Source organism: Parasteatoda tepidariorum, chromosome 5, assembly GCF_982258835.1.
Source record: "Parasteatoda tepidariorum strain Cologne lab strain chromosome 5, Ptep-v5.0, whole genome shotgun sequence".
Lineage (NCBI taxonomy): Eukaryota > Metazoa > Arthropoda > Arachnida > Araneae > Theridiidae > Parasteatoda > Parasteatoda tepidariorum.
In genome coordinates, this window is record NC_141759.1 from 3,589,133 (window position 1) to 3,615,032 (window position 25,900).

The 25,900-nt window shown below is 29.0% G+C and overlaps 1 protein-coding gene across 1 annotated transcript in view; it reads right to left on the reverse strand.

The window, feature by feature from the left end:
- TppII (Tripeptidyl-peptidase II) overlaps window positions 1-25,900 on the reverse strand; it is a 69,830-nt gene continuing 43,930 nt past the window's right edge. The window contains exons 21-30 of the mRNA XM_043042603.3: window positions 22,322-22,418; window positions 19,142-19,279; window positions 18,823-19,067; window positions 15,082-15,160; window positions 13,722-13,855; window positions 11,951-12,059; window positions 9,300-9,439; window positions 7,981-8,224; window positions 4,008-4,127; window positions 1-400 (exon numbers count right to left, since the gene is read on the reverse strand). Coding sequence (XP_042898537.2) covers window positions 311-400; window positions 4,008-4,127; window positions 7,981-8,224; window positions 9,300-9,439; window positions 11,951-12,059; window positions 13,722-13,855; window positions 15,082-15,160; window positions 18,823-19,067; window positions 19,142-19,279; window positions 22,322-22,418 — 1,396 coding nt within the window. The 3' untranslated portion in view covers window positions 1-310. The remainder of the gene's footprint in view (window positions 401-4,007; window positions 4,128-7,980; window positions 8,225-9,299; window positions 9,440-11,950; window positions 12,060-13,721; window positions 13,856-15,081; window positions 15,161-18,822; window positions 19,068-19,141; window positions 19,280-22,321; window positions 22,419-25,900) is intronic.

The window sequence follows — 25,900 nt, forward strand, 5'->3', positions numbered from 1 at the left end:
TGCCATTTGAAACTTTATTATATAAGAATTTCAAAGAATGAGAATACACACATGGCTAACAAACAGAATTTTCATTTCATTGAACATAAATTACCAACCTTAAAGAGGACATTGTTACACAAAAATATAAGGTTTTATTTTTAATAAAAAAAGTTGTTCATTAAAAAAGTTTTTCATAAAAAGAAATATATTTTACATCCAGTATTATGCATATAAAATTTTATATTAATACACATTTATGCAAAAAGAAGTGCATTTTACAATGGAAACTAATGAGACAGATCAATTTAATTGTTAAAGATTTTAAACATTAAAATAATGGATAAGATAAAGGGTATTTAACGAGATGACTTCTTTCATAAAATGTAGCACAATGATCCCAACCAAGTCTTTTAAATATCTGAAAATTAAAAATATATTCCTCATGAGGCAACATATAATAAAATCATTATAAAAAAAATATGAAAAATTAAAACAGAATATTATTTTTAATAATCTCCCCCCCCACCCCCCACCCAAAATTCCAATCCTCTGCAATTGAACTGTTATAGACCTATTACACACTGATTGCACTGTTAAAGACCATTTTTAATTAATTTCCTTTTGTTAGCACTTTATCTGTCACATTTCAAAATGCTTTAAAAAATTTTATATATGTATTAACATTCAATGCACCTTAGTCAGAATAATAACTGTCTAACTCTAGTTTAAAGATTACTAAAATAACTAACATTTTGCGATGGTATCTCACAAAATATGAGTATCTTTTTTTTTTTTTTTATAGTTTTGGAGATTCTGGATAATTTATGTGTATAAATAATCTCATACAGTCTTATTCTTTAAATTTTTACTGTTTTAAAATTAAAATTTCAAATAATCATTAAGATATTTAGCTAATGCATAAGCTTAATGAGCTATTTTAAATTTTTGTTAACAAAAATTTGTGATTGTAGAAGTCATCAAATATGCATTTTTATATCTACAAAGCACAAAGTATGCCTTATCCTCATTTTAGATAGTCTGGTGTAAAAAGAAGCTTTTATAAATTCACAAAATGTCAACAAAAATAAATACATAAAATAAAATAAATGAATAAATAAATCATCATCATCATCACAGTTGGCCAGACAGCCCAATGTGAGCCCTTCCTCTGAAGATTTCTCCACAACGACTTCCGATTTATCCTTGATCTCCAATTTTTTTCATTAATTGCGAGAAAATCAAACTCCACTGAGTCAGCCCATCTCAACCGCGGCCTTCCCCGCTTTCTTCTTCCAGTGGGTCTAAAAAGCAGTATCTTTTTTATTGTGTTGTCGTCTCTCATTCGAATCACGTGGGCGATCCAATTCATTCTATTTATTTTTATGTATTTAATAATATCAGGTTGTTTATAAATCTTGTACAGTTCAAAGTTAAATCTCCTTCTCCAGTTATTGTTTTCATTTACACCACCAAGTATACTCCAAAAATCTTTCTCTCAAATATTGTGATACAATTTTCCTCCAGTTTTGTCATTGTCCAAGCTTCAGAAGCATATGTCAAGAGTTTTGCAAGATTAAGAACTTTGCTTTTCTAGAAAGGAACCTAGATTTAATAAATCTTCTCAGCCCATAGACAGCCCTATTCGCCAAATAGAGTCGGTTTTTTATTTCAGAAGTAATTCTGTTGTCAATAGCAATAATTGATCCTTCTGTTGTCAATGGTAATAATTGATCCTAAGTAAGTAAAACTCCTCACTGTATCAAATCTATAAGAATTTATTTCAAGATAGGGGTCTGGGACTCTGTTTCTTGAGAATAACATATATTTTATTTTATCTACATTTATGACCAAGCCCATTTGCCTTGCAGCCAACTCAAGGGCAAGAAATGCCTCTTTCAGAGCAGGAAGGGAACGAGCAATTATATCAACATCATCAGCATATGCAAGTAGTTGTACTGATCTAGTAAAAATGTGACCACTGGTATTGATGCCTGAATCACGAATAACTTTCTCAAGTGCAATATTAAAAAGTAGACAAGAGAGAGAATCTCCTTGTCGAACACCTGTGAATGTGTCAAGATTTTCTGACAGAGACCCCAGAAACTTAATCTTACACTTTGTATCTTTCAACGTAAGTCTCGTCAATTTAATGAGTTTTGAAGGTATTTTAAAAGTATTCATTGTTTCAAAAAGATAATTTCTATTGATACTATCAAAAGCAGCCTTGAAATCAATAAAAGGTGTTTCAATGTTAAATTCCATTGATTTCTCTAAAATCTGACGGAGACAAAATATCTGATTTTTAGTTGATTTTTCAGCACGGAATCCACATTGATATTTTCCTATTTGTGAGTCAATGAATGGTAACAGCCTGAGATATAAAATTCTAGATAGAATTTCATAAGTTATACAAAGAAGACTAATGCCACGATAGTTGGCACAGGTCATAGGATCTCCTTTCTTGTGAATTGGGCACAAAATGCTAATATTCTAATCTGTTGGCATAATCTATTATATCATAATTATAATAATAATAAAAAAAAATAATAAATTAAAAAAATCAAAATAATAAAATAAAAGTAATAAGAATGTTTCATTTTTGACTTTTAAAATAATAAAGTTTTTAGTGTAAAAATATAATAAAATTTTAAAAACATTTGTGCATGACAAGTGCCTTGACACTACCTGCTACAGTACCTTAAAAAGGTTCTAAAGATTCCCATTATAATTTTGGTATTAATTTTTTTTTTATAAATTTAAAATTGGTAAGAAAATTTCTAATTTTAAGATAAATAAATAAAATCCACATTTTAATTTATGGTAAAAAGTATTAGGAGCAATACCGATGTTGCACCAAAATACCTATATTTTAATTTAATATCATGCAAATTGAGTTAAAATATATAGAGAAATCGTAATTCGGTAAAAGTCGAAATAATCTTTACAATCTGAAACTAATAACCAATCCTTCCTTTTTTTTCTTCAATTTCACAATTCATAAACTAAAAATCAATGATAGTATTGCATCAAGTCGATTATTTTCGATCCAAACTAGCTCTTTATTATAGTTAAATGAGTTATTTAGTTCTAAAAATTTGACAAGAAACATCTGTCACTATACATTTAACGCAAGGTGAAATGCTAAAGATTTAGTTCAACACAATGATTGGAACACTCAGAGTGGTTGGTGATGGACTGTGTCATCACTAGCCCTATCTATAGAAGGCCATATATCTCACTAGTTTTGCTTCTATTATTTTAAAAAACATTTGTGTGTATAAATTTTTCGTTGGCAAAAAAAGTAATTTAAAACCAACTATGATAACTTATATGAATCCTTTCACAATTGGTTTTTGTGTGTTATACAGATTGATAAAAGTTTAACATAGAGCATTTTTAATCAAATACTTATGTGTAGTTAATTTTTAAAGTTTTTTTTTTTAAAAATTAAATTTTTCAAAAAAGATTTAGGTTAAATTTCATTAATTTTTGGCAAAAAACATTTTATTAAGATTGAGGAACATTCTATTTAGATTAAAAACCCTGTAGCTTTTGTTTAACTTACAAAGTAGAAGTTTTTTTTAAATGTTTGAGCATTTTTAACCAAATGTTTATGTAGTTAATTTTTAGCTATTTTTTTAAAAAAACTTAATTTTATTAAAAGATTTAAGCTTAATTTATTAATTTCCTGCAAAAAAATATTTTATTAAAAATCAGACCAAAAAAGAAGGAAAAAAAAAAAAACAAGAATTTTTAGCAAATGAAAAACAATTGTCTAGTGGAGATTTTTTAAAGATATTTTTAACAAGGTTCAAGTTTTTTCACACTTCCTATAATGAACTGAATAAGTTGCATTAACATTCTTTGACTAACATAGAATATTATTTATACTCTAAGTATTAGTTCTGAAGGATTCATTATTAGCAAAGATTCCTGATTAGATTCGAAAAAGTTCTCTACAGCTTTTGACAAGACAATTTTTATCGTAAAAAGATAAATCTTTTGCATAAAATAAAGTAACTTACTTGGATGATTTTAAGTTCATTATCTTTATTTCTTCTATCATCCTGTTGCTTGAGTAGCAATTTCAAAGCTCTTCCAAAGTGAGAATGAATAAGAGAATGTCTCTCAATCAAAGCAGAAATCTAAAAGAAAAACATTAAATTTTATCTCTTAAATAATTTAAATTCATTGTTTAATTAATTGAAATTTCATGGATTGTTACCAATTTAATATTTCATATTTTTAATAATTAGTAAATAATTAAAAATATTGATTAATTAAACAGTAGAGCGCAGATTAAAACGACCCATTGGAATCAATGCCGATCCAGATAATTGAACAACTGTAAAAAATGGTTATGAGAAAATTATTAAGTATCTTCTCTTTGCACTTTTTACAGACTTAAAACTGGCTATCCTAACAGAACTCATTATAGCACACTGAAAATGGTGCGTTTAAAAGATTGAACTTTTGTAACATTTTAATTTTTACAAAATTGACCAACAAAATGTGCTTCAAGACTGAGAGACGAGCATTTCAAAACTTGCTTCGCTTCTTTCTAATTCTTGAAATAAAGATTGGGGTTTCTTACTTGAAAACACTAGCCAGCTGTCACCTACATTGAAACTAAAGAAGGAAGGAAAAGGTTCTTTTCAAGGTTAAAAATGGACAAAAGAAACTTAGAGAATTTTTTACTTCTTTTAGATATTCTGGAAAAAAAAAAAAAAAAAAAAGCATTTTGGCAAAAAAAAAATTTGTGTGTAAAAAGTGGGTTAAAACACGTGGCCTATGAACAATCTGAATAATTGAACAATCGATAAATTGGCATTTGGATAATTGATGCTCTACTGTATTTAACTTCATAATTTTCTTAAACAACTAAAACAGTAAAATACAAGTTTACCATTGCGTCTGATAATTTATTTTATAATTCATGCAATAATTAAGAAATTTTTTTTCTCTAAAGAATTAACTTATGCAGAAGAATTAGAAAACGTCTTTTTAAGTAGTTCAAAGCGTGCCCCTATAGGCAAATCTTTCTTCACAAACACTATCTACAATAGTAAAATGATGAGTTTCTCAATGGGACAGGCATTTAAAAAAGGGAATTTTCTCATTGGCTTAGAACTCGCACCACTGATATAAATTAAAATGCAGATGACTTTGTTTTTTTTCCAAATATTTTTAGCATAGCATTAGCAACAATTGTTTGTTTATAGCTCTTATTAATCAAGATGTTTAATGCACATTCTTAAATATTTAATTATTTTTTATTCATTATGTCAGATAAACTCATTGATGAACACGGTAGCATAGGCAGACTACATGAATAAATGAGCATTTCTAAAATTATTTAAAGCCGTATGTTTATAGTTATGCCTTAAAGATGATTATATAAAATAAAAAATTTTAAATCAACAATATTTGAAATAAAAGTTTAAAGTGAAAAGCTTAATAAATGGAGAAATAGTACTCATTAGTTTAAGAAAAACATTAAAAAATCATCATACTATTATTGACACTAATGAAGCTTTATTAACACTAGGTTCAAATTTAAATTAAAAAAAGATAAGCTATGTACTAAAAAGCAAAATTAATGGAGAAATAATACCAAGTTATTTGGGAAAAGCAGAAAAAATCATCATACTATTATTGACACAAATGATGCTTCATTAATTTTGATAAAAGATTCTAGTTGAAATAAAAAAATAATCCATTTACTGAAAAGCAAAGCTAATGGTGAAACTGTACACATTTAAGGGAACTGTAAAAAAAATCTCTTTACTTTCATTTGTGAAAGTGATGTTTAATTTCAATGATAGTTACTAATTGAAGCAAAATAATAAGTTATCTACTAAAGAGCAAAATTAATGGAGAAATGGTACTAATTTGATTAGGTGAAATGTAAAAAATTGCCATATTATTATTGACACTAATGCTGATAATGGGCACTTTTGGAGTTTTGGTAATTGGTGCAATTTTAATATATATAAATATATATATATATACACATATATACTGTGGAAAGAAAAGGTCCTTGAAAGGGATAAGTACAGGAGAAAACTGCCCGATTGTGCTAAATTTTGACTATCATGAGTTGGTCTCAAGCAAAGACATCAATCAAAGGATACTGAATGCAGTTAATTTATTATGATGGGATGGACAATTAAAAACACATATTTTTTAATCTAATGACATAAATCCATCGGTAAGAAAAAAAATTGAATTATTTCAGCTTTATAAACTGTGCTTCGTATATTTCTTTTAGTTTTGTGCATGATTGGGGATAATCTGTTCAGTTATGGGAAACATGCAGTTCATCAGTACACCTGCACAAAATAATGAAGGGGATGACATTCTTTTAACTATAAGAAACTTCAACCCTCGTAATACAAGATTTCTATGACTCTGTCAGAATGACATTGTTCTTCAGGGATGATTGTGACACAAAGTTGAAAACTCTGATAACAACAATTTATATATATTATTATTCCAGGATTGCCACTCAAATCGGGAAAAAAAATTTCTCTGTGTTTTCCCTGTACATATTATACACACTATATTAAGAGGAACACAACAATTACTGTGCTCTTGTGTGAATTAGATTGGGCTAACTTTATTTATTAGTTTTAATTGCTGGAAAAATAGCTGAACATAACTTAAATATGCCCTAGATTACGCTTTGAGCGGTCACCATTTTTCAAAAGACAAAAATAAGAAATAAAATTCCCTGCATTTTCCCAGTTTGTAAAGAAAAAAAAAAAAATCAAAATTCCATGTTTATTTTAGGTGATTTTTAATTTCCCAGTATTTTCCAGGTTTTCCCTGTGGAGTGGCAACCCTATATTCATATTTAATATAATTTTTTGAACTAACATTTATAATGAAATTACCTACCAATAAAGAATATTATAACACCTTTATAGTAACTAATTCAAGATAAAATGTAGTTAAATTCTTACACGAATCGTGATGTTGAATTTTTTAAATCATGTGAATATGAATCGCGATACTGGATTTAAGAGCGCGAAAATACAAATCGCAATATGGATTTTGTTAGTCGCGAAAATAAGAATCCCGATGCATGATTTTTAGATAAAGTGAATACAAATAGCAACATTGGATTTCAAACTCTCCTGAATATGAATCGTGATGTAAGATTTTGACATTACATGAATATGATTTGCAAAGAATAACTTTTAAATCAGGTAAATACGAAAATCGATGATAGATACTAAAATCGCGTGAATATGAATAGCAATATAAGAGGATTCTGGCTTAGTTTCAAACAGTAAAACTATAAAAATCAGACAGAATAAAATAAAATCAGGGAAGAGTCACGTGTATGAAAAGGTTGTGTTAACGCGATTTAGTGAAGGTTTCCAAATTTGCAGAAATTAATTATTACTTTAAATTGCGATGAAAATTTCCTCGGATTATAAGATTTGTCTTGCGGAACTCCTCCAATCGATGGTCTCGAGATACGTAGAATTCCATGAAAAAAATCACAAGCCCTGCTACTAGTTTCAAGATTTGGAGGGATTATATGAAAAACCCAGAATTCCGGAATACAATCACTCCCGACTGCTGCGGTCGAACACGATTGCTTTGCAAGATGCGATCCACTCAATAGATATCATCTTGATATATAGATACCTTGCACTATCAGATAATCATTTAGATCAAAGTTCAGAAAACTTTTTAATTGATAAAAATTTCAGTAATAATGACAACCTTAAATGAGTTTTTTTTTCTGATAAGAATCAGAAGTTTTAACAGAAGCGGATCATGAAAATTCCAAAGAGATGGCAAAAGGTCATGAAGGAGAAGGGGAAATATTTGACGGATTAGAGTTTAATTTTTGAGTGGAAAAAAAATTGAGTTTCATTTTACACTATAAAACAAAACAAAATAAAAAAAATTTCAACTCAACAGTTAAGAAGAAAAATGTGAATGATACTTTGTATAAGCAAGATTGTTGGAGGCTAAACAAACCTTAGCATCGTTCATTTCTGTCCACTTTTGAAGCTCAGTCATTATTGCATCGATACTCTCATAAGGTATAGAAAATTCAGGAGGAACAGTTACAGAATCTCCAACAGAAGTCTCAACAGGTGAAGTTTCAGTACTTCCTTCTTTGCTACTTTCGGCATAACCTGGTTGCAATGTAACTAAATCGATCATAGCCTTTCCTTTACACACCAATGCATCAATAACACAATTCTTCTGCACCTCAAGTCTGAAAGAAATGTTTAGAATTATAAATTTTATTAAAAAAAAAACCTTAGGAATGACATTCACCTTAAACAGGGTGCATAGCCAGATTTTTCAAAAAAAAAAAAAATAAGTCCCCTTTAAGCATTCAAAAACTATTTTTAATCACTTTCCAAAAAAAATAAATAAATAAATTTGCAATTACGATCTGTGCACTAAGAAATTTTTTTTTCCTTCTATCATTAAAAGTTCTTAATTTCTAAACATAAAATAAATAAAATTCAAAAACACATTCAAAAATTTTATATAATCATGATAAATAACCAGTCTCTGATAAATATTGCAGAGAAAATTTTGAAAATCATGCATTTTTTTAGCAATTTAGAACGACAATCGACAAGGCAAAGAAAAACTTTCTTAATCTCAACTTAAGGATTCCCTAAATTTAATTATTAATTCTTCCTCAGAAAGGGTTGCCACTCAAATCTGGAAAACAAAATTGCCAGTGTTTTCCCTGTACATATTATACACAATATATTTAGAGGAAACACAATAACTGCGCTCTTGCGTGAGCTATATTGGGCCAACAACACTAGTTTTAATTGCCGGAAAAACTTTGAGATAAAAAAAAAAAAAAACATACATACTGAACATACTTAAATGATGCTATAGTAAATGAAATAGTTTAGTATAGTTGGAATATCATCCTTAAATATCTCATAGATTACTCATTGAGTGGTTACCATTTTTTATAAGATGAAAATAAGAAACAAAATTCTCTGTGTATTTTCTCAGTTTGTAAAGAAAAAAATATCACAATTCCCTGTATTTTACAGGTTTTCCTTATTCTGCCTGCGTAGTGGCAACCCTGTTAGAGTCACTAAATTATTGAAATAAATGAGAATAAAAAACACACGAAACATGAAATGCAACATAGTTACGTCTTGCCCTGTGATAAGAACTTTAATGAAAACACACCCAATTGATAAATTGTAAAAATGAAACTTTAAAAATGGAATATTAAAATAAAACCATTAAACTGAAATAAACTTTCACTGACATTGGTAATAACAGATAAAGATTTTTTATAATATAATTACTTTTTAAAATTTGCGCTGTCCTTCTTTTCATTTTTTGAACCCAGAGCGGCTAGGAGCTCAGTTTGATTGATGGAAGATAAAATTTTATCAGCCATTTCAATAACAGATTCAAGATTTTCTTTTTTAAATGGACTTTTATCCTAAAAATAAAGTTGACATTTACAATACAATATATTTAGAAAGTTTAAAACTTTTATCAAAAGCTTAATTTTTAAAAATAAAAATAGAGCATATAACAATACACATAAAAGGTTTTTATTATGACAGTCAATGCAAATATATGAGTTAATATAAAATTAAGAATTACCTCAAAAACAGTTTCTAACTTTATAACACAAACGTTCAATCTTTGCGTTATAAGTTATATCAAATTATGCATTATATGAATTTATTTCCCTTATCAATAAACTTGTCTACTAAACAAGGCAATATACAACTAGAGTAGATCAATATCAATGTTTTAAAATAATTTATACATAAAATACTTATAAAAAAAATTTATTTATATACAGGTATTTATATGCAAAAAATTTAAAATATTAGAAATAAAATCTAACAAATTTATCAATTTCAGTTTGTTTAAAAGATTGTAAAGTTAATGCGCCTGTTTATGGCAAATTGCAATTTATAAAATTTTTATATAGACTTTCTACTATATTTATAATTAGAAATTAAATTTTTATACTTTAATTCAGGGTTTGTTGATTTAAATCACGATTTAAATCATGATTTAAATCAAATGATTTTTTAAAAAAAATCATTTGATTTAAATCAAAAAAAATTTTTTTAGCTATATATATTGATTTTAAAAGTCAAAAAACAGTGTTTTAAATTTTTGATACTTTTATTATTTTCTTTTCTTAGTATTAAAATTAAATTTAAATAAATTGCTGCATTAATTAATTTTAGTTAATGAAATTACTTTTTTGGTGTGTGTTCAATTCCAACACATTTGAAATTACATTTTTAAAAATGTTTTGATTCTTGAGATTGTAAGTACAGATTAAAGTAAACATTTAATGCTGTCTTAATATAGACTTGCATAGCTGTAGAAAGTAATTAATAAACATGAATATTTTTCAAAAAATAATACAAATAATGTTAATTAAAATTCTACCTTTTGAATGAAAAAGCGTGAATTAAAATCTACATCATATTTTATTGGTGGAAAATGTGTATTTCTGAAGCTTGAGGTTATGTTAAAAAGAAATTACCCTAATATGCCAAAAACAGAAAAAAAAAAGAGGGCTGATGAATTCAGATGTATTTTTCCAAATATAGTGTCATTCTTCCCTTTCAAACTCTTTCAAAGTCTATTTGATGCAGTAGGGTTATTAACTGGTATTTTTTTCTCATAATTTGTTTACAGTATCTTTGACATTATCAGATTTTCTGTAAAGAAATTTTGTTAAAAAAAATTCCAATGAGTAGATAGATTTTCTAACTTTTTTTTTTTAGCTTAACTTATCCATTTTGATATAGAATTAAAAATGAATATTTTAATATAAAAATATATAGATTAAATATTTATTTATTATTTGATGAATGACTACATTTATAAACACAGTCTGCTACATTTATTTTGTCAGTTTAAAAATCAAGAGGAAAAAAAAAAAGAAATCACAATTTTAAATTAAAGTTATGGTTTGCTAACTGAAACTTTGTTTTAATAGTTAAAGTGCACGGGTCTATCCAAGCCAAATTTACTACCGTTTAACAGTACCTTTACAAATTCAACTTTAGGAAAAATGATAGAATAATCACACATAATACTTTTTCTTAAAATTTTATTTTTGTGTCTCGTAAGAAACGATAAATCCATATTTTAACTATATTTGTGTTGATTTTTTAATATAATTTTTAATTTTCTCAAAATAGGTACCTCTCAGAAAAACCCAGACAGACCCCTGAAGTATTCTTTAAATTCTCTATTTAATCTAGTCTTTAAATTTTAATCATGCATTTCTTTCAAAACAGTTGCTATGCATTCAAAGCCATGTATTATAATGAAAAATTATTTTAGTTAGAGCTTCTAAAATATTGTTACAACATAGTTTTAATATTAAGTTAATTTAATTAAACATTTATAATTTTTTTTAATTATAAATTAAAGTTCTTACAGTGTATTTGAATAAAAATCAAAAAAATCTGATTTAAATAAAAAAAATCCGATTTAAATCAAAAAAATCTGATTCTTTTGAATTTTTTTAAAAAAATCACGAACCTTGTTTTAATTTAATTATTTTACAGGTAATTTACTTTTTATTTACAGTCTTTTCATTTATTTTCCTACAGACTGATCTCCTTTTTCACCACAACAACTAAAACAGATGTAATTTGATGTAACTTGAGCCACAACATACTAAAATAGATGTAATTTGCAAAAAAAAAAAAAAAAAAAAAAAAAAAAAAAAAAAAAAAAAAAAAAAAAAAAAAATTTACAATTGAGTTAAAAACTTTTCTATTACATTAAAGTTGCAGAGTGTTATGGCAAAGTGTTAAAAATCTCCATATTTCATCCTCAATAATTTAAATATGTATTTAAAATACTATAAAATTCAAATTTGTGTAAAATTTTAAGTTTAAATTTTAGAAACTTTGACATAGATGTCCTCTTTAACACACACAAATTTAGAGAAAAAGATACTTACACTTTCTTTATCCAACGATTGTAAACGAGCTGATAGTAAAGGCCACTTAGTATCTTTTTCTATCTCAATCATTTCATCCAACAACTCTTGAGAAGAAGTACCCACAAACCTAAACAATAAGATCATTTTTTTTTAAATAAAAGAATGCATTAGATGAAATGACAAAGAGTTCAAAGAATTTGCAAAATTACAAAAATTTAAAAAATAGACATTTCAATTAAAAAATTAAGCTTGTTTATACAGCAAAATTATGTCATGAAAAATATTGTACTTAATAATTCAAATGTGAATAATAATAAATAAATGTGAGAACAATAAGCTTCTAACTATCCAGTTTAATGTGGCAGAAGGGTAGGCTGGATGACAAAAATGATTTCGGTTGCAAAATAGACTAGATCATTATGACAGAACAGTTTTCATGAATTTTGTATTCAACAGACTGATAAGGCGTGTTAGCTACAAATAACAGCTTTAACAATCCTAGTTTGATGTATGGTACGTAGTGAACAGTCGACTTGTTGTTTGAGACTTCGACATTATCTTCCTCGTTTTGACGCTACTCAGTTTCGATCACACGCAACGGCGACACACTTGTTTGTTAATAGCAACACAAGAGCAACCACGCTCACAACTGTAATCTTAATACAGCTCTCCTGGCTTCTCGCAAAATGGCAACGAATCAACTAGCTTTATGCAATCATCGAATTCTATCACAGATAAAATTCTGGTGGAGGAGTAACATAGCGTAGCTATCACTACAATGAATCAATTCCCACTCACTAGTATGTTAACTCGATTCTATCTGGAGGTACCTTTTGATTGATGATGGTAGTGAATTGAATGTAGGGTTTAATGGCACAAGGTCCAATTGATAGATGATGGTTGACATTGTTGGTAGCACACACCCTCAAGGCTGTTAGTGAACATACAATATGCAGGCAGGATTTAATATTGCTTCATTTGACATTTTTGTAGAAATTTAATTCAAAAAGCTTAGAATTAGCATTCACCTTAAACAGGGTACGTAGCAAGATTTTTTGACAATAAACAAGCACCTTTTAAGTACTTATTAAGCAGTCAAAAAATATTTTTAATCACTTTCCAAAAAAAAAAAAAAATCATAATTAAGATCTGTGCAGTAATAAAAATCATTTTTTCCATTCTTAAAAGTTTTTAGTTTATAAACATAAAATAAGTAAAATTAAAAAAGTTTTTCAAAAAATTTACAAAATCATGATAAAATAACTAGTCTCTGATAAATATTGCAGAGAAAATTGTGAAAATCATGAATTTTTTGTTATTTAGAACAACAATTGACACGGCAAAGAAATAAATCTCTTTTTAAAAGATAGAAAATTAGGCACTTTTTACAAACCCTAAATGAAAAAAGCACCTTTAATGGCTTTTAAAAAACTTAAATAAAAAATAAGCACCTTTAAGCACTTTTTAGAAATGCTACGCACCCTGTAAAAAATAAATATTCAAATAATATGCATTCAGTATAAAGAGAAAAAAAATATTCAATGAAAAAATATTTTCATTGCGGCTACTTTTATTGTTATTTTTTTAGAGCGTGCGTCCCCACACTGTGCGGTTTGTGGAGGTGTAATTTATGCCACTGAAATGTACAGATATATTTATATTTACAGTTAACATTTTAACATAAATCTAAACAAACTATCAATAAAATTTTTCCAATTGTTGCTTCAAAGAACATGTTACATTTGAAATAAATCTATAGAAAAGTATTGCAATATTAAAAAATACACACTTTGTGATCCAATTGATTTTAAGCTGTTTCATTTCTTCCTGATATTCCTCCTCCAAAGTCTTTTCTTTGTCAATTTGTTTTGAAGACGATTTCTTTGGCAGCTCAGGTACAATATATTTAAAACTGTAAGTATCCTGAAAATGTTTTTATTTTATTTAACTAAATTTAAATTTACTAAATGGCGCGGACATCGACAATAGCGTTAGTTTCAATTTAAAGGCTATTTCAAATTAAGATTGATAATAGTTATTAAGTGTACAAATCCATTAAATGTATAAGGATATGTGGACAGTAAACAAAACCCCAAAAAATATTTTTTCAAATTTCTTATAACCGCTGCTGAACAGCCAACCCAATTTAAGGTTTATGACTACCGATGTTCAACTTCGTAGTATTGTAATTTTGAACCCAATCAAGAAAACAAGGGTACTCCTGTATCAAGGTTGGGAAAAATTTGCTTTCGTGAACCACTTTTTGATGGAACTAACCCGCATTTGCATTATATAGAGAGGAAAACCACAAAAATCTCCCACGGTTAGCTTAACGACGATTGGACCCTAACTCATGATTGGTCTACCATTGAGGATACCTCACACCAGCACTGTGGTCAGTGCGGGATTCGAATCAATCAGCAATTGCCTGGATTCGAACCCGGTTCACTCAATTGGGAGGCGAACGCTCTATCCATAACAGCTCTGAAAAGTATATTTAAAGATGATAATAAATGAGAAACAATTAGAAAAATGTTTGATCATTTGAACAGTATTAGTAACAGACAGAGTCAAATGAATAGAAATAAATGAATCAACACTACTGGAATAGAGTTAGTAAAGCATTGGCTGAATTGTCTGAACGAAGTTTAATTTCAAACCTAGTCAAAACCGCGAAGTTAACAACTATTTACCATTGCAATCAGTTTTCACTGAACAGAATATAGAACTTTTGAAAAAATTTTGAGCGCAGAAGAACTAACCATATACTCAAGATATCATATTCTCTACTATTTTATCTGCAACTAAAATGATCTATTTGGGCATTGATGTAGGGCATACCAGGCAGTGGCACTTGACTAGACCTAGTATATATTTGATTGATCGAACATTTACAAAAGCAACTATGGGATTGTCAACATTCACCCATTTCGGTTATTCACAGTAACAGATAAACCACAAAAAAATTTAACTGCAGAAGATGGACCAGCCATATTTAAGATTTACATTGCTTGTAAATTTTAATAAACAGCTTAAAAATTAGTAGTGAATTATGAAATTTTTAGGAGCAAAATATTTAAATATTATATTCATGCATTTAAATCTATCACCCTTTTCTCATACACATAATTTGCACAAATAATACTCACAGCTTTTTTTATAGCATCATCCTTTGAAAATGTTATTGTTCCTTGAAGATAATAACCAGGACTGCAATTTTTTGGGTATCTAATTTTGAAATAAAGTTAAAAATAATATATCATTTCCAAAAATGAAATATGCAAATAAATGTAATATACAGTAATCAGACATAACTAGTTAAATTATTAGTTAAGATAATCCTATTATAAAACAAGCCGGCGTGACAGCAGACTTAGGTCTTAAATTAAAAGTATTGGGATAACAAAGATAAATGAAATTTTCATAGCACGTTTTTTGATGCTACGTATTTTAATTATTTCTCATATGCAATCATGCCATTCATAATTTTGTGCTCAAAAAGGATTACACAGTTAGAGAGCCAGAAATTCAAACACAATATCTTTATGTTTCTTCAATCAGGGTTTTTAAATTTTTTTTCTTATATAGCTATTGAAGAAGGAGAAATGTTGTGGAGAAGGCTGAGGCTCTCAATAACCTGTCATGCCAATGATGATGATAGTTACTGAAGACCCATTTTCATTTCAAATTGATTTTAATCTTTGTTCATTGTAATTTGATTTTTTATTAGTATTTAATTCTAAAGCTTCCAGAAGGTGAAAGTTACTAATTTTAAAAGATTAATGATAGGTCCTTTCATTCAATAGTCACTTTTTGAAAATCTTCTTTTGCTTGAATTAAATTATATATTTAAAAAAAAATTCATATTAAAAATAATCTACGGCAATAAAAAGTTAATTCAACAATAAAAATAATATAAATATACCCCGTGCAGCAGAATCGCAGCGACATTGTCGCAGAACGTTACAGAGTTCTTGCAGAAAGAACTTCCCTTAAGAAAGTTTTTTAAAAAAAAAATTTTTTTTTTCTCTAAAATTATATTTAAAACATGCTTTTTTCATGCATCGGAGGGGAAAGAAGTGTTCTTAATTTTTTCATTCTTATTTGAGAAGATTAAAAATAAAGAATATTGAAGCAAAACATTTCTTTTCTGTAGAAATGTTTGAAAGAATTTTTTCCCTCCACAATTATACTCCAGAGATACCTTTTTTACGCATCAGATGGGAAGAAATACTGATGATTTTTTTTTACTCCTTTTGAGAGAAAAAAAATAGCTCTCTTTTCTTTCACTGATTTTATGATTTTTAATTATTATTTTTTATATGATTATGATTTACGAAATGCGAAAAAAGAAATAATGAGTGTGTTTTCCTCTTACAAAATGTGAGAATATTGCCCATGATATTAGAATAAAAAAATATTACATATTAATTTTTAAAAAAAAAACACATAGAGAATTTCAATATATCCAAATAGGCTTTTCTTCGTAAATACAATGTTTATGTTACTTTAAATTTAATTAATAACATGCATATTAGTTATTAAAAGTATCTTGCAGAAAGGTATTAGTGCTAGAGAGGTATGTCGCAGATAGCCCAAAAAAATTCTACCACAGGGTGACGTATGACATATGACAAAATTTAGTTAAATATACTGACTTTAAAGAACTCTATTTAAAAATATTTATAAAGACAAATAATTTAATGTATATGTTACAACTTTGAAATATGTGAATCGTCATAGAACTATTCTTCCACATAAATTTTTCCATCAAAAATTGATGAATTCTGTATTTTAATATTTTAAATGATGATAATGGACATTTTAAAGAAAATTCTGTTTTCTGGACACTTTCTGCATTGAAGCACTTTTGTGATTAAATGGCTTTAAAAGAAATTAGAAAAAGTGACTTGCCACACGGTGAGTGGTTATTTTCAGGTCTAGAGCGTAAATCAAGCATGTTGAAAAGTAGTAATTTATATTAAAAAATTTGTGTTTCATAATAATAAATAAAAAACCCAACCCCAACAGACCCCCTTGTAGAAGAAATTAAGGAAATTGTCCAAAACAAACAATGCTTATTCAATTGGATTAAAGCCCACTCGGGGGAGCCTGGCAACGAGGAAGCAGATATTTTAGCCAAAAAGGGCACCTTATTGGGCGGGGTGGACTTTCACTACACCATAACAAAACCCCCAGGTCAAACATAGACAGAGGCAGGTCAGTAGGATTTTATGGCAGGACAGGTGGAGCAGCTCTGCAAACGGGAGACACACACACTATTTGATACCTACAGTTAACGAACGTTTATTATCCAGCGATTTTTACTTTAATCAGTTCTTAACTTCCCATGGTGTATTTGGCGATCACCAAGATAGGATGTTTCAAAAATCCTCCTCGTGCAAATATTGCGGTCACTATCAGACTATTAAACATCTGATGCTTGACTGTCAAAAATTTGCAACCATTAAGGGAAATAGTTTTGACAGAAGAGGCGACATAAGATCTTGGTGCAGGACTAATAAACAGAGGCAAATTATTAAAGACATCATTAAACGCACCCTGGAGGACGCACTCGCCCCTGATGACATTTTGGATCCGCTCTACACGAACTAAACTCAGTCCCGGTTGTTGGGCTGCACGCCTGTTCGCTTCCCGTTATTTTGACAACGTTTTATTGTTTTATCTATCTCATTCGCTTTTTAATTCTGTTTTAATCTATTTATTCACTACATTGTGCTTTTTAATTGGCTTATTTACATTGCCTTTCCTTGCTTTGCAAATTTTAGCGTCGCCTTTTAATTGTATTTGATAATTGTTTGTTTTACCACTTTACATCTTCACCTCCTTTTGTTTTACATTTGAGATTTTCTTAGCTCCTTACGTCTTGTTCTTCTGTCTTACCTGTTGTCAATTTGTCATCGACTGTATTGGTTCTTTGACCTATATTAACTTGGGACCTCCGTTTACCTGTGACCTTTTAATGTTTTCTTATGTTCACTTCAGGTACAGGTTTTTTTTTTAATGGTTCACTTTATGTTTTACTGTTCTTGAATACATCAACAGTTTATACTTTGTGTCCTTTATATCCTGTCACAATGTTAATGATCGCTTTGGTTTAGCGACCCAACTTACTCCGTAATATTACTCGTTTTAATCCTATGTACTGCCTGCACATGATGCATTGTATGTCATACTGTACTTTCCTGCGATGCGTTGTAAAATTTTTCATTTGTGTCTTTGGCTCACTATAAGGGAGGCCCCGTCGGCTTCGGCACTATAAGGCGGGACTCTCGGAGCATTTTAATTATTTTACTGCTGTTGCCATCAGACTCTGTAATGTTTACATGTTACTCTGTAATGTTACTTTTTGTATTTTATGTACTTTTCTGTTTTTCTTGATTTTAATAAACATTTACCCGTACCGAATTTTTCATTTGTGTCTTTGGCTCACTATAAGGGAGGCCCCGTCGGCTTCGGCACTATAAGGCGGGACTCTCGGAGCATTTTAATTATTTTACTGTTGTTGCCATCAGACTCTGTAATGTTTACATGTTACTCTGTAATGTTACTTTTTGTATTTTATGCACTTTTCTGTTTTTCTTGATTTTAATAAACATTTACCCGTATGCCCCAAATTGGGGCAGGTCAGGGTAAATATTTCATAATAATAAATAAAAAATATTAGAATCTGTAAAACGATGGTGAAATGTTTGAAAAGGGATAAAAAAAACATCAACAAAAAAAACCTATCAAAATCTATTGAATGGGTTATAATTCTTGTAGTTCGTAGAAACAGGAAAAATTGAACAGAAACTAGGGAGAATCTGTAGTAGTCGGAGTCTCTGGAATTAGATCAAACAGTTTGGAATAGATTATTATTGACTCACTTATCATTTGGAATAGGAGCTAAAAAAATTGGGACGGTGCATCCTGGTGGAATAATTTGAGAACTCATTTTTTTCCCACCAATCAGAGCCAGAGAATGTTTGTCATAAACATCAAGAGTAATGGATGACTGCATCTTTGCACTTATCAACATGGGCATTTCGGACATTTTCTCTAAAAGGCTAACATCGTCATGACGAATTTGAAGCTTCAGCACATAGTCTCCCTTTTCAACTTTGACAGCGTACTAGAAATAAAAGCAGAATTGAAACACAGTAGAGTAATGAGATCCCAAAGAGAACAAGAGTGTTGTTAGTTTACCTTAGATGGATAAGCATCTCCGAGAGCAATTAATTGTTTATTGCTATCAAACAGCATCCAAAGTTGTGATTCAAACTCAGATTCATACAATAGCTCTGAAAGCAGGGAGAATGAAGGAGTAATTTCTGTAGATCTTCCCTGGATTAAAAAGAGAAAAAGATGATTCATATTTCATTTTAAAATTATTATCAACAGGATACTCACTCAAAAATATAATTCCCTAACTTTCACAGGAAAACTTTAATTAACTTCCAGATTACATTTCTTAAATACACAAAGGCACTCAAAAAATATTTTTAAGCACTCTAAAAAAATATCATAATTAAGCAGGGTAGGAAAGTTTTTTGACAATTGACAGTTTTATTTTGTTTTAACCGTCATGACAAAAAAAAAAAAAAAAAAAAAAAAAAAAATTTGCCACTGTTTTTGACAATTGTCAAAAATCATGAAAAACAAATAGCGTTTTCATACGCTACGAACTGACAATACGCCGAAATAGATTGGGGTTAAATTAATGGTGAAAACGTCGAAGAGAACAAAGTGAACTCTGTCTTTTTGCATAATTCGTAGCGAAAATCAACATGGTAAAATCTCATTTTGAAAAAAGGAAAATTAAGTACTTTATAAAAACATCCAATGAAAATAAGCACCTTTAAGCACTTTTTAAAAACGCTACGCACCCTGATACTTCAATATTTAACTAGAATTGCTGTAAAATTAGAACACTGCAAAAATTTAAAATTTCACAATTGAAGATTTAATCCAGAATTTTTCATAACACAGAAGATCTTCGTAATGCACACCTTGAAACGTGCTTTTCATAGAAATTTGTGCTACATAGATTATTTCACAGACATTTAACATTACCAACTAAACGTAGCAACAGTAGTCTAATGCAGATGAAACTTAATGTTATTCTAAGAAAAGAAAAAATTGACATTTTTCGGGTATTGTGACACAAAGTGAAAAACCCTGAAAATTTTATTTACAAGCTATCACTTTATATACCATGCATGTTTGGTATAACATAATTTTCTGAAATATGATTTATAATTCATTTACCTACCAACGAAGAATATCACATCATTAGAGTAACTAATTTAAGAAAAATCTTGGTTTGTGCTTATGAATATTGTGAAATTGGATTTTAATATTGCATGAATATTTTCTTCTTCTTTCAAATCCCCATTTCTAGCCTGGCTAGACAAGATCCATGAGTTTATTCACCTTCAAAAAGTCTAAAACAATTAATGGTCTTTCTATGAAGTCTTGTTTTAAAAGACCGAGGCAGTCCAGTGGATGCCTGGGCCGAAGAGCACTTGGTACAGAGGGCAAAACACTTTTCTCCTCCAGAGTACCTCAGTGATTTCAGGTGTCCACAGGGGAGACGTATGGGCGGTTTGAGACTGATAGTCTTTGTCAGCTGTCAAACAGCTACCCGGTCTGGTACCAATTGTGACTGGGTGGAATGAGCTATGCTGATTTATGCTTGGCTTTAGCAATGGAGAAGAGCTTTGAGGAGGTAAGAGACACTGGAAGTGCAGTGGTCTCAGCTGCACCTGCCTTGGCAAGACTATCTGCCATTTCATTGCCTGAAATATCTATGTGTGAGGGTATCCATTGTACGTGAATTCGACAATGTTTGGAGAGGTGTAAAAGTTTATAAAGGATGTTTGTGCTAGTATTGTCCCTCCCTCTGAATATGAATCGCTCTATTGGATTTTAAAATTGCGTGTAGATCTTCTAAAGTACACAAATATATAAATCATAAAGCAAAGCAATGTTTTGCATGAAAACCAAAAAAATTTTTTGTAAAAAAGTTTATAAGGAATAAAGTTAATCTAATACCTTACTTGGAAAACTTGTTACTTAAAAAAACCAAAGTTCATTTATACAGCGAGCTTAATTTTTAAAATTCAAGTATTATTGAACTATAAATATGATTATTTAAAAATTATGCAATTTATAATATCAAATTTAAGAAAATGTTTAAAAGAAAAAGTCTTAAAGAAGAATTTTTACAAATATTCTTAATAAATTTTAAAAAAAATTATTAATGTTAAAGCAAAATTTTTCCCTAAAAAATAGAGATGAGACTCATTTACTTAGAACCCTATCGGTTGTGAATTTTGAAAGTTGTTATTTATAGGTTTCTAACAAGAGTTTTCAAATATCAGACTTCAGCCAAAAAATTTAATTATATTTCAATAGTTCCCAATCTTATCCCACAAAATCAATTTCTATGACAGTTCCAGGCTTTCCTGATCTCGTCAAAACCCTATTTAAAATCCTTAAAAGAAATATTTTGAGCAGAGAAAATAATATACTAATTATATCTGTTAGTGTAAATTCTCACTAAAAGAAAACACAGATTGTGGATTTATAAATGGTACGAATAATTATAATTTCTCTAATGTTAAACTAATTTATCTCAGTAAAGATTATTTCTCTGCTAACCTTCTAAACTTTACCTTCCAAACTTTACCTACTTATAACCAATCATTGTTTAAAGCCCATACATGTGTGTATATAAGAGAAATAATAAACACGAACCATAAAAATACTTATGGTTATAACAATAAAATTCATACAATATAGTTCACAGAAATTCATGTAAATTTCAGATTTTGAATTAATCCAAAATTTAAAAAGAAAAAAAAAAGTTCTTTTCAATTCCATCTAAAAATATAAATAGAAAAATGGGAACATTAATTCTGATCAGGATTACAGTACAGAATATTTGGTTCATGTTATAACTTGAGCTTTGCTATAAATTGCAACACACTATCCATTTCTATTTGAAGTGACATAAAATAAAATAAATTACACCAAAAGTCAGATTAAAATTTTGCTTTGAAATACCAGAGACATGGTAAAAGATGCAAAAATAAACATTTTAAGGGACCTAAACTTTTGACATCCAAATAAACTATTGAGATGGCTAAACATTCAGTTCCCTTAAAAAAAGGTATGTTTATTCAGAAAAAGTATGTTTATGAGTCTGATTTTGCAACGTAAAATAATGTCTGAACAACTTAATTAGCATGTTAAAGGTTAACCCTAAGAACAATTAAAATTGCATCTTGGAAAATCTGATGATTAGGTCTAAAGTTATTATTAATATATTTTCTTTCCAACCTAAATAAGAAATACTTCAATAAAGTAATTGAGTGAACTTACAACATTACAAGCATAATTTAAGACTGCTTCATACACTTGTCTTCCAGGTGGAATAATATCTCTGGACTTCAAAGGAGAAATTTTGCATTCGTTCGGCCTACAATAAACATCAATATAGTTTCAAAACTTTTAAATATATAAATTAGTACCAGAAGTAGGGAAGAAAATGGATAAAAGGTGAACCTTTTGATTAAACTTCTGCAGTAATTTATCAGAAATCACATGAAATTAGCTACAAACAGTTATTGAGAAATGAATGATAGACAGATTTGTTTTTAAATGCCAAGATTTTTAAAAAATTTATTAAACTTTTACTACTTTGAGTTTACTCTGTAGTTTCCAAACGTGAAGATACACTTCTTTTAGCTATTATAATAAATTATTAAATAAGATTTTGCAACACACTAAAACTATTCAAAGTCTTCTTTTCTGGCGAGTGGCATTGTAGGATGACACCGCGACCTTGCCAGATTGGGTAGCACAAATGCCTATAAGCTACAAAGTAGGCCAAGTCAAAATTCTAGGAAAGTTGGTTATAGTGTTAAAACGGCAAAGGAGGGGCACATAAAGCTATGAGAGAGGCATAATCAAAATTTATTTGTGATTTCTAATTTGATATCTGATCAACTAACTTAGTTAAAACCAATAAGATAATTAAAACTTACAAATGTATAAAATTCAAAATCGCTTAAGTTTTTTTTTTTTTTTTTTTGAACACATGTTGAATACTTTACAGTATATTGATGTAGTACTGAAAACAGGACACAACACATTTCTGTCAGAACAAATCTTTTTTCATTATTTCATTCACCTGGATTTATTCAACTGAGAATTGACATACTTGATAGCTGGGGATAAAACTGGAAAATCATACCTGCCAACATTGGACAAATAAAATAACGGACATTTTACTAACTAAATTTTTTAGGCTACTAGTAAAGTTTTCAGGGATGAGATTAGCCAAAACGCAAAAAAGCTGAATTTCCACGATAGTAAATTTCACGCAAGTGCAACCCTTTAATAATAAATTCCAGGCAGTTTAAGGTAATAAATAATGTGCTGACATACAATTGTGTACTAATATATTATTATAAAAACGATTACATTGATACTTAACATTTAGTGAAAAAAAATTACCATATGAAAAAATAAAGCTGGAAATTATATTTTTCCTCAGTTCACATAAGAGACAATTACTACTTGAAAAATTACCTGGTTTAGCAAATTAAAACTACTGAGAATATAAATTAATATTTCATTCCTTTTAATAAATACTGTTATGTGATTTATAGCAAATATATCAGTAATATTACTTTTTAAATCATATTGGAAAATTAAAAACTTTAACAATGGACCGAATCATTATGTTCATATTATAGTCTAATCTAACTACAGCCCTCTGAAACATATCAATAACAGTGAAGTAGAAATATATAGTAACTCCTTAACATACAAAAATTGCTATTTTAGTTTGAAAAATTGCATGACAATCAGCATCTGTTTAGATAATTGTTTTTTATTTGATAAGAATTTTGCATTTTATACCATAAATAACATCAATTATAAATAAAATTTTGATGGTGAGTTAATTAACTCTTTTTCCCCCAAATTTTTTTTTAATTAAATCCCTTTTTAAGTGATTGCTTTTGTTTGCTATATCTTTTATGTTTGCTATATTTAGTTGTTAGTCCATCTTCAAACATCTTGTGACAAATCCTATTTTTTCTTCTTTGCAAGCACAGAATGTAAGTTTTCAATATATTCCCTTCCAGTTTCTCTGATGTTGTAACACCTACATATACTAATAATCGTCATTAGAAAAACAGTCACCTTTATAGTAACTAATTAAAAAAGAAATTTACTTCTTACAAGAATTGCGATAGTTGATCTTAAAATTGCGTGAATATGAATAACAATTATGGATTTTGAAATCACATTAATATGAAACTAGATATACGATTTTGAAAATGAGAAAATACAAACTGGGATATAGAATTTGTAAAACGCGCAAATACAAATCACGATTCATAATTTTTAGATAGCGTAAATACGAATCATGATGCGTAATTTTTAGATTGCATAAATAAGAATTATGATGCATAGCTTTTAGAATGCGTGAATGCGAATCCCAATGCCTTATTTTAAAATTGCGTATAAATACGAAAATCAATGTTTGATATTATAAACCGCATGAGCAAATTAACACATTGAATTTTAAACTTGCGTGAATACAAATCGCTACATAGGTTTTTAAAAGACGTAAATGCTAATCACAATATCGGATTTTTAAATCTCGTAAATAAGAATCGCAACGTACAATATTCAAATCGCCTGAATAAGAATCGCAACACGCAAATATGAAAAGCTATGTTTGATATTAAAATCGTGTGAATAATAATCGAGATATTAGCAGATTCCAGGATTGGGACCTCTAAAAGGCTTGTCAGAAGCAGTGCCGTTTGAACTATGAAAATCGGATCTATCTGGAGGGCGGGTAAAAAATTCGGAAAATCTTATCTGCTGCGTGTAAAAGGGGAGAAAATAGCTATAATAAGTAAAAATGAGAAAGGATTGGTAGCTATGTAGTTTGAATTTTCTGCTTCTCTTGAAAATCGGTGAATTTTCTGAAAAGGCGGAATACTTATTCAAAAAAAAAAAAAATGAAATTTTTAGAAAATCTGAATTTTTGATAAAAAAACTGAAATTTTAAGAGATAAAAGTGAAAAAAGCGGAAATCTGCTAAAAAGCGGAAAAATCTCATCCCTGAGTTTTGATACGCCCAGTGGCAGAGTGGTAGTGCTTCGTGCTCCCGTGCCACTGGTCCTGGGTTCAATCCTCGAGCCGGGTAAAGGTTGACTCAGCCTTTCATCCCTTCAGTGGGTTGATAAATGAGTACCAAGCATGCCTGGGAACTAAACACTGGGGGTTCCGCGCTCGGCTGACCACCTGACCGGAACATCTGCTCCTGCACCCCAGGGCCCAAGGTCAAGAAAACTGAGATGGGCACAGTAGGCCTTAGCCCTCTATGGGCTGCCGCGCCACTGAGTTTAGCTTAGTTTAGTAAAGTTTTTATACATCATGCACAATCATGTAAGTGAAAAAGAGAAATTCAAAATTGATAATTATGTAAGCACTTACATTTAGCTAAGAAAAAAATATGTATATAAATCTTAATCTGAAGAATATTTTTTAAAACTGTTATTCACAATTACTTCAACTATTTAATAACCGTTCTTAAACAGCCTACTTTTGGGTTTACGGCCACTAATGTTCAACTCCTTAGCCTGGTAATTCTGAATGCAACCCAGAAGATCAAGGGAACTCCTGGATTGAGTATTGGGAGAAATTTGTCTTCGCGGAGGACTTTTTAATGGAACTAACCTGGGCTGAAGACAAGGAATTCAATTTGAATGAATTGTAATTAAGAAGCAAGAAGATATTATAAAAAAATTTTTTTTTATAAACAATAATAAACAGCGACAAATATTTCAAAGCGAAAACATTCTATTTCTGTATCTAATCTGTTCCTCACTTTTTTAATATAAATGTTGCACTTTTCTCCACTCTGATAAAATTAAA